Source organism: Hyalella azteca, unplaced genomic scaffold, assembly GCF_000764305.2.
Source record: "Hyalella azteca isolate HAZT.00-mixed unplaced genomic scaffold, Hazt_2.0.2 contig9217, whole genome shotgun sequence".
Taxonomy (NCBI): domain Eukaryota; kingdom Metazoa; phylum Arthropoda; class Malacostraca; order Amphipoda; family Hyalellidae; genus Hyalella; species Hyalella azteca.
This window is the reverse complement of record NW_025939293.1, coordinates 229,862-244,039: the sequence shown is the minus strand read 5'-3', so window position 1 is coordinate 244,039 and position 14,178 is coordinate 229,862. Positions and strand designations below refer to the sequence as shown.

At 36.4% G+C, this 14,178-nt stretch overlaps 1 protein-coding gene across 1 annotated transcript; it reads left to right on the top strand.

Annotated features, from left to right (window-relative positions):
* Window positions 1-773: 773 nt before the first annotated feature.
* On the top strand, window positions 774-12,406 carry LOC108676446. Its single transcript, XM_018164517.2, has 10 exons — window positions 774-953; window positions 1,822-1,979; window positions 2,464-2,553; window positions 4,044-4,154; window positions 4,708-4,825; window positions 5,363-5,481; window positions 6,295-8,984; window positions 9,385-9,536; window positions 10,421-10,574; window positions 11,335-12,406. The coding sequence occupies exons 1-10, from the start codon at window positions 840-842 to the stop codon at window positions 11,922-11,924; spliced, it is 4,296 nt and encodes a 1,431-aa protein (XP_018020006.1). The 5' UTR covers window positions 774-839; the 3' UTR covers window positions 11,925-12,406.
* Window positions 12,407-14,178: the final 1,772 nt, after the last annotated feature.

Below are 14,178 nucleotides of genomic sequence, written 5' to 3'. Positions count from 1 at the left end.
AGCCCTGTTCGACAGGGCTACTTGGGACACTCTTTTTTTACTTCTGGCACCTTACAAATAGCATATGGAATTTTTTTGGAGAAGCCATGCAATAGCCCTTGCAAAGAGCTTTGAAATGAGCCTAAACTTGTTTATGAAATGTTTCATGGTAAGAAGTTATGAATGAAAAACGTTTGAAATCGTCCCGAGTAGCCCCGGTTGACGGTATATTACAATATATAATTTATTACAATATTTTATTATAACCTATAATATTATGAAATTGGCTAATTTTTATGTACAACTTATGAAATTTGACTTATTATAATCATTCAATATTCATTCTAAATAACACATTACCTAAATACTGGAATCTATACACTGGATGACTGAAATTTCTGTACTGAAACTACAAAGATCATTAGTTCTCATTAAACATGGTGACTATTGGAAATTAACAGGGAGTTGATTATGTTATGACTGAATGTTTAATAGGTATAAACTTTAAATAAAAAGACAAATGAAAATGAATGCTGATTGATTGCTTGATATACCTAGCCACACGTGCTAGCTTTAAACTACAATATATTTTTATTATAAGTGTTGAAAAGTACCGTACCGTATGTTTGTTAATGTGTTTTGATTAAGAACTTGTAAATTGAGATGAAACTGGCAATGGACATTTTTGATGTCTAGCGTTTAGTACTTCCGGTCATCATTCCATGATATTTGAACCATTTTTGTCTATAATGAAAAATCCAATAAGTTGTCCTCATGTGTATTTATACTTTCAGGTAACCACTCATTATTATAAAATATATAAATTTTACTCACAGATAGGTTAGACAAAAACTCATATAATGGGTGAGAACGAACCTCAGTTCCTGCCTGTATTTACTGGCACTTACGGGGAACCCTTCGCATTCTCAATGTACGACTGCCCAGAAAAGCCTAGAATCAAGGCCCTCATTGAGGTAAGTTACACTTTCATAGCTCATGCAATTTTTTCTCTCCTGTTATATGTTTGTTTTGAATATATCTTGAAATTGCAAAAATTCTACAAGTTATGATGATTATTTGTAATCATCTTACTGGTTATTGAATTTGTTCCATTAGGTACAGACAAATGAGGTCTCAAAGTGTCTGAAAATATTGTGAATATTTAGAAGTTGAACAGTTCAGACAGTTGAAAACAGTTGAGGCTGTTGAAATTGACCAGATACCTAGCTTGAAAGTTCTTACCAACCAGTGAAAATTTACAGACACGGCAGCTTCTAATTTGGATTACCAGAAGCTGGGGTGACTCTAAATTTTGTTAGGGCAGAGGAATCCATGAAATATCTTGGATTGTCTTAATAATTGTATCATATTGGAGAAAGGGCATAGGATCTGTATGACTGAAAGGCTAACTTTATTCTGCTGTCATAAGTAAATAGAAAGCAGTGTCTCACATGTACATTACTTGGGGTAGAAAGAATCGGTTAATACACAGCCATTCCAAAGCATTAATGAGCAAACCATATTCCAATTTAGTCACCCAACCATATGTGCTTTCCTAATGAACATATTTTAACAATGCCTCATTGAAAGAATTAATACCCATGCCATGCTGAAAATATGCCAAATGAAGCTAATCAAGCTATAATTTGGATATCACTCAATGACTCATCAGGTTTTATTGTGATTTCTATTAAATAATAGTTAAACAATGTAACTGTTGAAACATTCATATAATTACTGACTAAGGCTCTTTTATGTTGTGATTATTCAAGTTGATAATAACTAAACCTAAATTATCACCATGTATAATTTTTAACTGCTCTTGCTTGAATCTTGTTCCAGGGACATGGTGGTGTAATGATGCCTTCACCTTATGGTCCTCACACCATTCATCTTGGTATCCCAGACAGAATTACCATCAGCCAAAGACCAACCTTTTCCTCCCGTTATATAGAGGACTGTGTTGCGATTGATGACTTTTTGAATCTAAAGGATTACAGGCTAGTAAATATATAAATTTAAAAAAATATGGAGCTTTTCCTTGAGCCATCAAGGTAACAACTTTTTTCAATAAATAAATAAATGGTTAGTGGCTTGAGTTGCAGCCATGTGACATGTAAGCTTTGAAATATGTTCAGCCAAAGACCAACTTTTTGCTCCAATTATGTGGATGATTGTGTTGCGATTGATTCAGGAATCAAGAGTTCTTGAATGTTCAGGACTTTTTGAATGTTTAGAACTTCATGAATGTTCAGGACTTCTTGATTGTTCAGGACTTTTTGAATGTTTGGGACTTCTTGAATGTTTGGGACTTCTTGAATGTTCAGGACTTCTTGAATGTTCAGGACTTCTTGAATGTTCAGGACTTCTTGAATGTTCAGGACTTCTTGAATGTTCAGGACTTCTTGAATTGCTTTCTTGTACAACTTGATTGTTGATTGTTGAAAAATGATAAAAATTCAGTTTGAATTCTATGATTTCCAGAATTGATCAAGGCCCTCCATATGATGCACAGAAAATGCTGCGAGTGATGCTAGGGGAGATGACATGGGAGGAAGTAATTCCTATTCAATGGTAAGTGAAATAAATTGTCATGTAGGTATTTATATATATTCAAGTATATATATATATAAGAATTTCGAACAATTACCGGACAAAATTGGTAACATTAGCGGACAGGGGGTACAAAACCGGACAAAATCAAGTCTGGTAATTAACTCTGCAATTAGTTTTTACTTAAATATCGGACACGAAAATAAATGAACTACATTACCAGACACCAAAAAAAGCCAACCTCGTTAGGTTAGGGTTAGAGTTAGGGTTAGGTGTGTCTAAAACCCTTCTTTAGGTTGCTAGAGACCGTTTTACTGAGGTTAGGTCCAGCCAGGTCAAGTTTTTTTCTATATATTTTTTGCAATTTAGAAAAAAAAAAAAATAATTAAAGTCCGGTAAAGTGGATTTATGACTTTATATATGTATATATATATATGCAAATTTGATTTAATATCAGAGCATGCTTTTTATTGATAATCTTCTTATTCCTTTTGTCAATGAGTTGAACAAAATTTCTTGCTGGCTCCAGCAATAAATTTTGTTTTACTTGTTGATAAACCAAATAAGAAGATGGTTAAAAAAAACATGTTCTGGTCTTCAATCAAACTTGCATATAAGAAAGGCTCCTGCCAAATTAGGCAAATTACACCACTGCCTTTAATCAATAGTCCATTGATTTATTAGTTTAGATGGCAGAATAAGCTTGTATAAACACGGATGTATAATGGTCAGAGAATCCATTGATTCAAATTTTCAGGGTTGAAAATTTTTTCAAATGTCAGTTGATCAAAATGCAGGTTCTAGGTAGTAATTTTAATTTAGTAGCAACGTTTTGAATGTGAAAACATCCATTCCAAGTTTTAGGAAGCATTAAATTCTGCAATTTTAGTGGAAATAAGTACATGATACATGTAAATATAATATACGGTTAAACAAAAATCTGGAACTGTGAAAATAACTCAAACAATCTCAAAGTTCAAAAAATCTGGTTGAGATAGATAGCTGGAGTCCAATCTATAGAGTTCATCTGATGTAAAAAGTGTAACTCGAATCTTTTGTTGCAATGGTATGCATTCAACTGACTAGAGAATTGAAATTTGTCCGTGACTGCTAGGGAAGTTGTGTGTGGGATAAATCGGAGTTAATATCTAAAGTGATTAATCATCACACAATTACCACACCAAGTTGACTCTTTTTTCTGCTGCTATTATAAATAATAACATAACTAAATTATTCAATTCATTGTACTTCTTGGCAGAAAATGGCTTAAAAATTTGAACAATCACTCACTTTTGAATATATGAGAAAAGGGATCTTAAAATAAATAATAAAATAAAAATAATCTTACATTCAAACTATTATGAGAGCTTTATTATTATGTTGAAATTCTGTTATCCATTTTCCGGACAGTCAAATGGCAAGTTTTCTATTCTATTCTTTTATCTGTTATTTTTTTTCCAAATCCAGCATGCTTATATTCATCCAAATTAATGTTAAATAATTATTTTCAGTTGCATTCCACCACCACCACCACGACCTGATCGGTCGTCCTCGTCCTCCTCATCTTCTGATGACGAGAGCAGCTCTGTGAATAACTCAAAGCAAGTAAAAGTAGTATTCAGGTGAGACAATTTCGTTTAGCAGAGCACAGTTAAAGAGGAAATTAACCAATTTCAAATTTTTAACTGGAGGATTTTTTTGATTATCCGATTTCAAGTGTTAATTTGAGCAAGCTTCACGTTTATAAAAATGCATCCAATTTTTATCATTTTTTCATACACAAATTCTCTAATCTTATTTAATTTGAATTTTAAATCTAAAAAATAACTCAACTTGGACTGAAATCAATTATGAAACATATCAAGTGAGAAATTGATTGGCTTAAGTGTTTTTGTGTCTCAAACAAGGTAAAATGTGTCAAAAATATCGAAATTGAAATTTTCGGTATCATCACTATCATGCAATATGGAGCGATGTTGTTTAATATAAAAAATAGTTAGTAGTCAAAATAAATGAAGTTCTCTAATCCATCCATATAACTGATCTGCATCGACAATACTGGTTCCCTTGTAAAAAATGGTGATTGCCTTGAGAGTTGCTTTAATTTCATATTAGTTTTCCTTCATAATCACCTCTCCATATTCTTTAATATGAAGGCATCATTTTTGTTCCTAGCAAGCGTCGCGACTATTCTAATGAAGACCGCGAGAATATCGTCAAGTTTATTCTGCACAACGATCTTGCTGAGGCGGTGCATGGTCGCAAGATGTGGGAGAATATGGCTGCTGCGAAGGTTTGTATTTTGAATTCTAAGAAATGTTTATGAATAAAACTCAATTATTTTTGTTTGCATTTGCACTGCTGTTATGTATTGTGGATCTATTTTTCCATACGCAGATACAATGATAATTAAAATTCTTTAAATAGCCTCAATACGTTATTCAAATAAACTCGCAGCAGCATCTATGTATACGGGGTGGTAGAGCTTAAAATAAGGCATGGCCTGGAACTGCTACGTCGGAAACAGAAACTAAAGAATTGATGTCACTTATTTGCTTAAATCGCAAATTAACTAAAAATTTAAAAGCAAAGAATGGTCCACATAATTTCATATCTTAATATAGAAAACGGATAGTGATACTACTAAAGATACTAAGGAGAGTGTATGCACTTGAAGGTTGCTAATGTTGGCCTCGACAGCTAAAAATTTAAAAGCAAAGAATGGTCCACAAAATTTCATGTCTTAATAGAAAACGGATAATGATACTTCTAAAGATACTAAGGATAGTGTATGCACTTCAAGGTCTCTAATGTTGGTCTCGTGCTCCAGGTATGCAGAGGAAGAAGAACGTGGCACAGCCTGAAGGAACATTTCAAGAAGAAAATCATACCCGTTTACTTGGAGAACATGAAGATCACATGGGATGACAAGATCAAGCTTGCTTCCAGGTGATTCGCGTATTTTTAATTTAGATTCCATTTATTGAACGAGTTAGGATGTGGATATGGTAGTAAGTAATTTGACGTTCATCAAGAGTAACGTTCAACATTGATTAATACACATATTTAGTTGAGTAACATATATTTAATCGACATGAGATTTATATACCACTTGGTTGCATGCAAAGGTTTTTTTTAGCTTATATGGGCATTCACTAACAAAGTTTCTGGTATTTTTAATTCATGAAAGTCTATTATTATGTTTTGTGTATTCCTGTGTGCATAAAAGATGTTGAACTTGAATTTTTGCTTCTTTGATTTGATGATGATAAATATTTAATTTTCATCCTATAATATCGCTAAGGAACTCGACCATGTTCCAGTTTTGTATAAAACTTGTTTAAGGCCAAGTGCTTGGTGGACAGCTTAAGTATGAATGCACATCAAAAAATTCTTCACTGATTCTTGGTATCCTTTGTATTTGTTTCGGACGTAGCAGTCCCAGGCCACGATGGATCGCCGCCTCTAATAATCGCGCTTCCTCCCTCATTTGGGCCAGCTGATGCACGATGCTGTTGCTTGTTTTTTTTTCTTGTGTCATGGACTTCACACACTAGATAGAACGTTCGCGAAAATTAAAATAGAACACCATTCATGAACAATGAGATTCACATTACAATTTCCAGAACGTCTCATCTAGGACATGAAATTCTAGAAATGGTAACTTTACAGACTGCGTGTTCTGAGAACAGTTATTATTAATGTTCATCAGAAAGTGTAATAACAAAAAACTTTGTAGTGATTTCTTGTTTAACTTTACAGGTTTTCTGGCGTTAAGCAACGTTTTTTGCAACTGAAATCTGTAGCTGACCAAAACGCAAACCCAAATACCGCCCAAAGAGATGAAGTTTCCGTGCGTCCTAAAATCCCGTCTTCCGTTTGCAATGCCGGCTCACCTGCTTCTATATCTCTCAAGAGCCAAACTGATGAATCTCCTTCAAAGCGAGCAATGCTCTCTCACTCGATAGCTCCGTCAGTTTCTGAAGAGCCTTGTTCGTCTGAAGCTCGAGCTAGTGGCTCGAACTCTGCTCCCGATGTGCCGATCTCAACGAACGCAATCCCCTCGTCTTCCCTTATGTCGGAATCTTTGCAAGAACCAGTATCATTCACTCGGGATAGAAGCATAACTGCCGAGACTGAAACGTCACCTGTTTTGAATACGAGCCCGGAAAGGCTAAATCCCAGTCCTTCCCTGCAAAAATCAGTATCATCCACTCGGGATAGAAGCATAACTATCGAGACTGAAAGGTCACAAGGTTTGAATACAAGCCCGGAAAGGTTAAATCCCAGACCTTCCCTTTTAGAACAAATTCCAAGTTCTGAAGGTATTGAATCTGAGACCCACGACTTCAATTCCTCCACGAAAGATGGTCCATGTAATGACACTTACGAACAAGGGACAATTGACCCTAATCGTCATTTGATTGTAGATGCATCGCAAAATGTAAATTCCCAAGAAATTCCTCCTGAGCTGGATTGCACATTTATGTCTTCTTCTTCCAGCGATTTGAATGATTCAGAATCCATGCTCATTCACCATCCAGAATCAGGTCATTCTCGTACTGAAGAACTAATTACTTCTGCTACTAGAGCAGTTGATAGCAAAGTGTGCAGTAGTGCGGATAAGGAAACCCATTCAGCATGTGAAACTATTTCAGCTGCTTCGAATGATTATGTCACGACTGATTGTGGTCCGTCTGAGTCTGTCACGGCTAATTCAGCTGAATTACCAGCTAATCCCTTGCGGGAATTTTCTGATACTCCTTCGCCTCCGCCGCTGAGGGCACCGTCTGCATCACCGGACAACGAATCATTTGCAGTGCAAGAAGAAGATCTCAGCAACTGTAGTGACTATATTGTAAACGAATCTTTTCATGAGGAATGTAGTGAGGAAAATGCTGCAGAACTCTTTCCTGAAGTTCCGTCACGCAAAATGCCTTATTCTGATGTCCAGGAATCAGAGTTGCCACTTGAATCAGCGTCGACTATCGCGGCTCGTGCTATGCCTTATTATTTGAATGCTGCTTCTCCTTTAACCCATTCTGTCGCGGATGCTTCTGCTACGGCTGATCCTGCTTCCGCTGATCCTGCTACCGCTGATTCTTCTACAGCCAATTCTGTAACGGTTGCGTCTGTTGATTATTCTGCTGCATGTTCTCCAAAAAATGATATTTCTAACCTCAAAAGATCTCAGGGAGCAGTTTCTTGTATTAATTGTGCCGAAAGGCCTGCGTTTACCAATAGGGAATGCCTTGCTATGATCGACGCTTCAACTAATACTCAAATTGAATGGCCCTGTGAAAATTTTCAGCGAGACCACACGACCTCAGTGCAGATAGTAGACCGCGTTCCCATTGTTGAAGAGCCCGCGCCCATACATAATGCTATAATCCCTTCAGTAGAATTAGCAGGTGGCTATATGAATGCAGTGCAAGAAGAAGAGGAAGACGAAATCGGCACTGATAGCGAAAGTATGGGAAACGAGTCTTGGGACGAATTTGTTGAGAAACATGCTGAAGAACTTTTCGATGAAATTCCTTCTCGCAGACCACCTGCTGCTGAGAGCCAGGAATCTAGTATTATTTGTCCACCTTCGCTACAGTGCACACCGTACCCTGACTCGCAGTTTTCCGAGCAATTACCGCATGAATTTGCGGATCGAAATATCGGTGAAGAAGACCTCCACCCACTTGAGAGCCCAAAAAGTAATGACGCGGAAGCTTCAACCCGTAACACAGATGCTTTAAATTCATCAATTGTAATGCACAACGAAGAGCATAACAAAAACAGTGACGTTTCAAGTGAAGATCATGGCAAGAATCCTGTTGATTCAGGTGAACCGGAAGCCACTCGTACGTCTTCTTATTCTCCAGATGTCGGAGATAACGACCTCTCTGATGCTCAGAATCCTCATTCTAATATAATTTCTGAAATAGTTCAGTCAGAGAATCGTAATTCATCAGAGACTCCTAGTTATCCTATAAATACTGAAAGTCAGAATGTTTCGCTCTCCTCGCCATCAATTTTGTCTTCAGAACACAACGCACAGGGAGATTTAGATCAACCAAATTCCAGAAGTTCTAATTCAAACATTTTAGGTGCAGTCTCCCCATATCGGGTGGGAATTCCATCTGTGTCATTTTGTGAAACGCCTGCTGAAACAAGTTCAAGCTCTTCATCTCCCGCTGTATCATTCACGAAGAAAATTTGCAGGAGCTGGACTAACGAGTGTTCTAATAATCATCTCGGTTCTGGATCTTCATCAGCCACCAGCACAGTCGATGAATTTCCTTCATGCAGCGCTACCACCCAAGCTGTCCCGCAATTTCTACCGGCAAGTCATGCAATTCCCAGCACTTCAAGGGCTGCGGACGATTCTGATTCCTCACTTGAAGAATTGAGCCAAACCGATTCTTCCGTCAAACTCAGTGTTGTTGCTGATACAACTTCTGGTTGGTGAATTAATTCACGTGCGAAATATTTTAATTGTTTTATTTAAAACTCTGTTCATTTTACTAATGTTATTAATTCATGAAATAGACAAAAGTAAATTAAAGTTTTCCCTGATTCGACGAGACATTTAGCTCGTTTTTAATTGCGTGTATAAATAAATTATATTTCTCTTTGATAATGCACTGAATACTTATGAAAAAATTAGCATTTAGTTTAGAAGGCCTTGGAATATGTTTTCGTTAAGCTTCATTTGCTATAGCCTGGAAAATTTGTCGAGTTAGCGGTTTATTCACTTGAGAAATTAAGTTTATTTGTTTGTACCAATTCATCTATTCTTACAGGTTGAAGACAATTCTAGTATTAATTGAATCAAAGAATAACCTTAATTTTTTCTTCTAGCTTCAACCTGGAAGCCGTCAAGTGAGAGCGGTTCTTCAGCATCCATCTCCTCAGTGCCGCGAGTCAAGAGGCGAAAAAGATGGAGAAAATTCACCAAACAAGAGGATATGCTAATCCTTAAGTTTATTCTTGAAACAGGACGACACAGAGAGGTACGTATTTCCGCTTAAATAATTTGCTCATCTTCAATTTCTTCATTGGAACGAGACGACATGAAGAGGGATGGATTTCTCATTCACTAATATGCGCATTCAAAGAAAGGTTCATTTTTCTTCTTATGGAGAATCTAATTAAAAATTTTTCTTGTGCTTCGTATTTAGCCGCTTATTAGGTTATCACTTATATTTTAAATCTTCTTCCGTAGGTTATTATAAATCATTAAAGTAATTCGTTTAAGTAAAAAATAGACATCTTGAACAACTTTTGCTTACGACATATTGAACAACTTTTGCTTACAACATCTTGAACAACTTTTGCTTATGACATCTTGAACAACTTTTGTTTACGACATCATGAACAACTTTTGCTTATGACATTTTTAACAACTTCTGCTTATGACATCATGAACAACTTTTGCTTATGACATTTTTAACAACTTCTGCTTATGACATCTTGAACAACTTTTGCTCACGACATCTTGAACAACTTGTGTTAACAACGTCTTGAACAACTTTTGTTTACGACGTCTTGAACGACTTTTGTTTACGACGTCTTGAACAATTTTTGTTTACGACGTCTTGAACAACTTTTGTTTACGACGTCTTGAACGACTTTTGTTTACGACGTCTTGAACAATTTTTGTTTACGACGTCTTGAACAACTTTTGTTTACGACGTCTTGAACAATTTTTGTTTACGACGTCTTGAACAATTTTTGTTTACGACGTCTTGAAAAATTTTTGTTTACGACGTCTTGAACAACTTTTGTTTACGACATCATGAACAACTTTTGCTTTTGACACATTGAGCAACTTTTGTTTACGACGTCTTGAAGAACTTTCGTTTACAACATCTTGAGCAACTTGTGCTTACGACAGGTTGGGGCGAAGAACATGTGGATGCACATGGTGAGTGAGGAGAGGGGCCTGCGTCACCGGTCGTGGCACAGCGTCAAGGAGCGCTACAGGAAAATCATCATCAACAACATTGAAGATTACGACATTGAGCCCGACGAACGTGCCAGGCTTGAACGTGAGTAAATCAAACTTTTTGCCTCAGTTGTTGTTGTAATTGCCCATCCTGGTAGTGGCGACTAGGGAAGAGGGGGGTGATAGGTCAGTTTTTCCGGACACTTGTTGCTACTGGTAGTTCTACTACCATCACTGGCTCGCTACGATATCACTGCCTCAGCGGCATTATGGTGATGGTATCATGACTTAACATCTTGTTAACGAATTTAACATGTCGTAATTAACTTCTTATGACAATCGTTAACGTTATTACATATAAATATTTATGTTTTGATTTTACCTCCTTGATCCGCGAAAATTTTTAAATTTGCGCGGAAGAAAGATAAAAATTGTTAAATTATTTTCAATTTGCTACAGGAGTTGATTTAGCCTCAGTTTGGCAACCACTGCCTTGGAAAATCAATCGCGATTAGCAGGAACTCTTGAGCTAATAAGTCCTCTCCTTAGTTAGCTGTGCTTCTTTACCTGCATTAACACCAAGTGACAGAGTGTAATAAGTTGGTGTTTTCTTATTCAACTTTTAACTGTTATGTAAGGTCAAAAAATACACTTATACGGCTACAGTACTTAGACCATAATAACTTTCTGTGTTTTTTATTCTAACTCTTGTTTCAAGTGTTTTTTTATTTCACATAGCTAATAAACTATTCTAGCTATCCGCGCAGTTTGATCAACAATTTTAGTAAATTATTGTCAATAAAGTGAATCGATTTCCCTAAACTTTGAACATTTTTTGTAAGTGTACATTTTTTCTACCATAGCGGCCAAGCCACGCACGAGGAAGCACAGCCGTAACCGTGGCCCTTCCCAGTCAAGACGAAACCGAGAATTTAATCCGCCTGAAAATCCTCATTTGCAATCTACAAGAATTGACAGCAGTCAATCTTGGCCTACAAGAAAATCGAGTTTCTTCTCCAAAATCGAGAGTGCCGGAGCCATGGATGATCGTCGTCCTTTAGTGGTCAGTGACAGCAGCAGCAGCCATGAAAATGATGCGGATTTCCCCCGAAACTCCGCCGCTACGGCGCGCGAAAAAGAGCCCTTGAATATGGACTCCGTAAACGATGGAACAATGAGCGCCCTCCAACGGTCGAATATTCCAAAAATTGGAGCAAAACAACCAGGAGCTGCAAAAGTTTCAGCACCTCCGCAAAAAACGCGTAAACGCGCGCTATTTTCTTCGTCGCCTTCAATACTAACCCCGAGTGGTCAGCCTGAAGAAACGCAAAGTGGATTCATTCCGCGTCTGAGGAATTGTCAATCCTCAATTTCTGAACCTGCTACGCCAAACGTACGGAGAGGAACGCCACTGCTCAAAAGAAAGTCTTTGAAGAAGAAAAAGCTATCCTAGAAAAAACTGGAATATCGAAACTGGACAACTTTTCAAAAGTGGACAAAACTGGAAAACTGGAATATAGGTTACTTTTAATGGAAACGTTCTGTGAAAATACAATAATAATTTAATTAGGAATGGATTTTCTTTCTCTAAATGCCTTTCACCCTTTCATTTTCTAAAAATATTCACTTCGGTTCTGGAGAAGACACTCGAGTGTTATTCAATTGTGTGCTGTCCAAAATATTTTTTGTTAATAATTTTGTTTTGGACTGAAATCTTTATTTTTTTTAGAAAAACAATGGCCATATTCAGGCACGTGTTACCCGGATTTAAATTCAAGTGTCAAGTTTTCCTGTAGTTCCGACTAGTGTTATTTGCTAAGGTTTTGTTGTTCATGCTGCGGAAATTTTATACTGCTTTACTTTTCATTTTATTGCAATGTGCCTGATTAGTCAGTTTGAAGTTATAAATGGAAATAAAGTTATTAACTAGTTTAATGGATTTTATTTGTCCTTCGCAGGAAGAATGTATTCTCATACATGTCTGGTCATTCGCGTTTAGACGCATTTGATCACATTTGCAGTTCTGGGTACAAATAATTAAAGAATTTTGGTAACAATCGAGGCTTTATTTACCATTAATAAATGTGATAATTAACAAACCAATCAAATTACCATCAGAATCAACAACCGCAGAAGAAATATATGCGAATATAAATAACTTAGTCTATGAATACTCGATGGTGAACTGAATGCTTAGCTTACAGCGTGCGTTGACGTATGTAAATCAACATACCAAAGCAATTCACATCGGACGGGCGGCGGCTGTCCAGTCCAAATCTGGCATATACGATACAAAACAGGTCCATAGATAGTAGGTTGAAAACGAAAAAAATATTTGTAATGGTGTAGCTTTTCTTTCAGAATACTCTTAACATAGGTTGCATGCAGCCAACAAGTGGCTTAAATTTTAACTTGTGTATGCTTTTATAAGCAGGGTTGCACAATATCACTGTCACAGTGAGTTATATTAACATCCCAATGCACCAATTTCTATTTCATTCAGTTTGCATTGTTGTATTTAAAGCTCAACAGATGAAACCAAGATTTAACGTCACAGCAGCTGGTCGAACAAGCCGGCAACAAAGGCTCAAGGGAGATGCAAAATCAGTAAATTAAATGACTTCAATTTTATCTGGTTCGAATAATAGCAACTTTTTAGGCCTGCCTTATTTGAAGTAGAATAGAAGAAAACAATTATGGCATATTCAATGAACGCGTTTTCGCAAGCAGATGCAGTGCAAGTTAGTAACGCTGCAGTTGCTTCTGTGACTCATTTCAAAAAGATTACTACATCTGGATAATTACTTTGCTTGGACTCCACCATACCTGCAAACAATGTTTTATGCGGGAAATATAGCTTAGAATCTATTAAACTCCGAGTCTAAAAACACATTCTATTCAATCTTCAATTCTGTCGCAAAACAATCATTCACTTCGATGGCTATCAAGCACGAAAGTTAAAATTCCTTAAAATATTTAGGAGTGTAAAATCTAATCTTATTTATTCGTCAAGGATGATATAATCAAACCTAATCTAATCAAGGTAAGGACCACGAATGCAAGAATTAACAGTAGGACAATCATTAGCAGCAACTGAAACTTAACGTACAAGAAATTTTACCAACAGGAATCGTCGAAGAAGATTATGACACACAACGAACTCAAATAAAATGTAGTCACGTAAAAATCACCTATTACGATAAACTTGTTTCATTATCTAGGAATTCACATCGCCGTGTAAAAATTAGATGCTCCTTTTTTGCCCGGTTACGTCAATATGGACGACTGGAGGAAAATCACACCAGTAAATTGATGGCAACTTAAAAGAGAATGAAATTAGTAAGAATTCTTAGCAGTTATGGGCGCAACTTGTAGAGCAGTTCAGATGAAAAATAATTATTAAGTTTTGATTGAGTACTGTTATGCTGATACTCCTTGCTTAGATTTCTTTAGAAACATAAACATAAATAAATAGAAAACATTTTCTTTAGCTTTGAGTTCTTTTTTGTAATGGTACAACGATACTCAAAAACCGCAAAAGTACTATGAATATAAACTCAAATCTATGACTAAATTTGTAAACTAATATTGTATCGTCAACCTCGCTACGATAAATATGATTAAATTTGTAACCCAAGTAAATGTGAAAGAATGCAGAAGTTATCTAATTCGTTGACAGTCTTCGTTCACGAAAATGAAGCCACTCC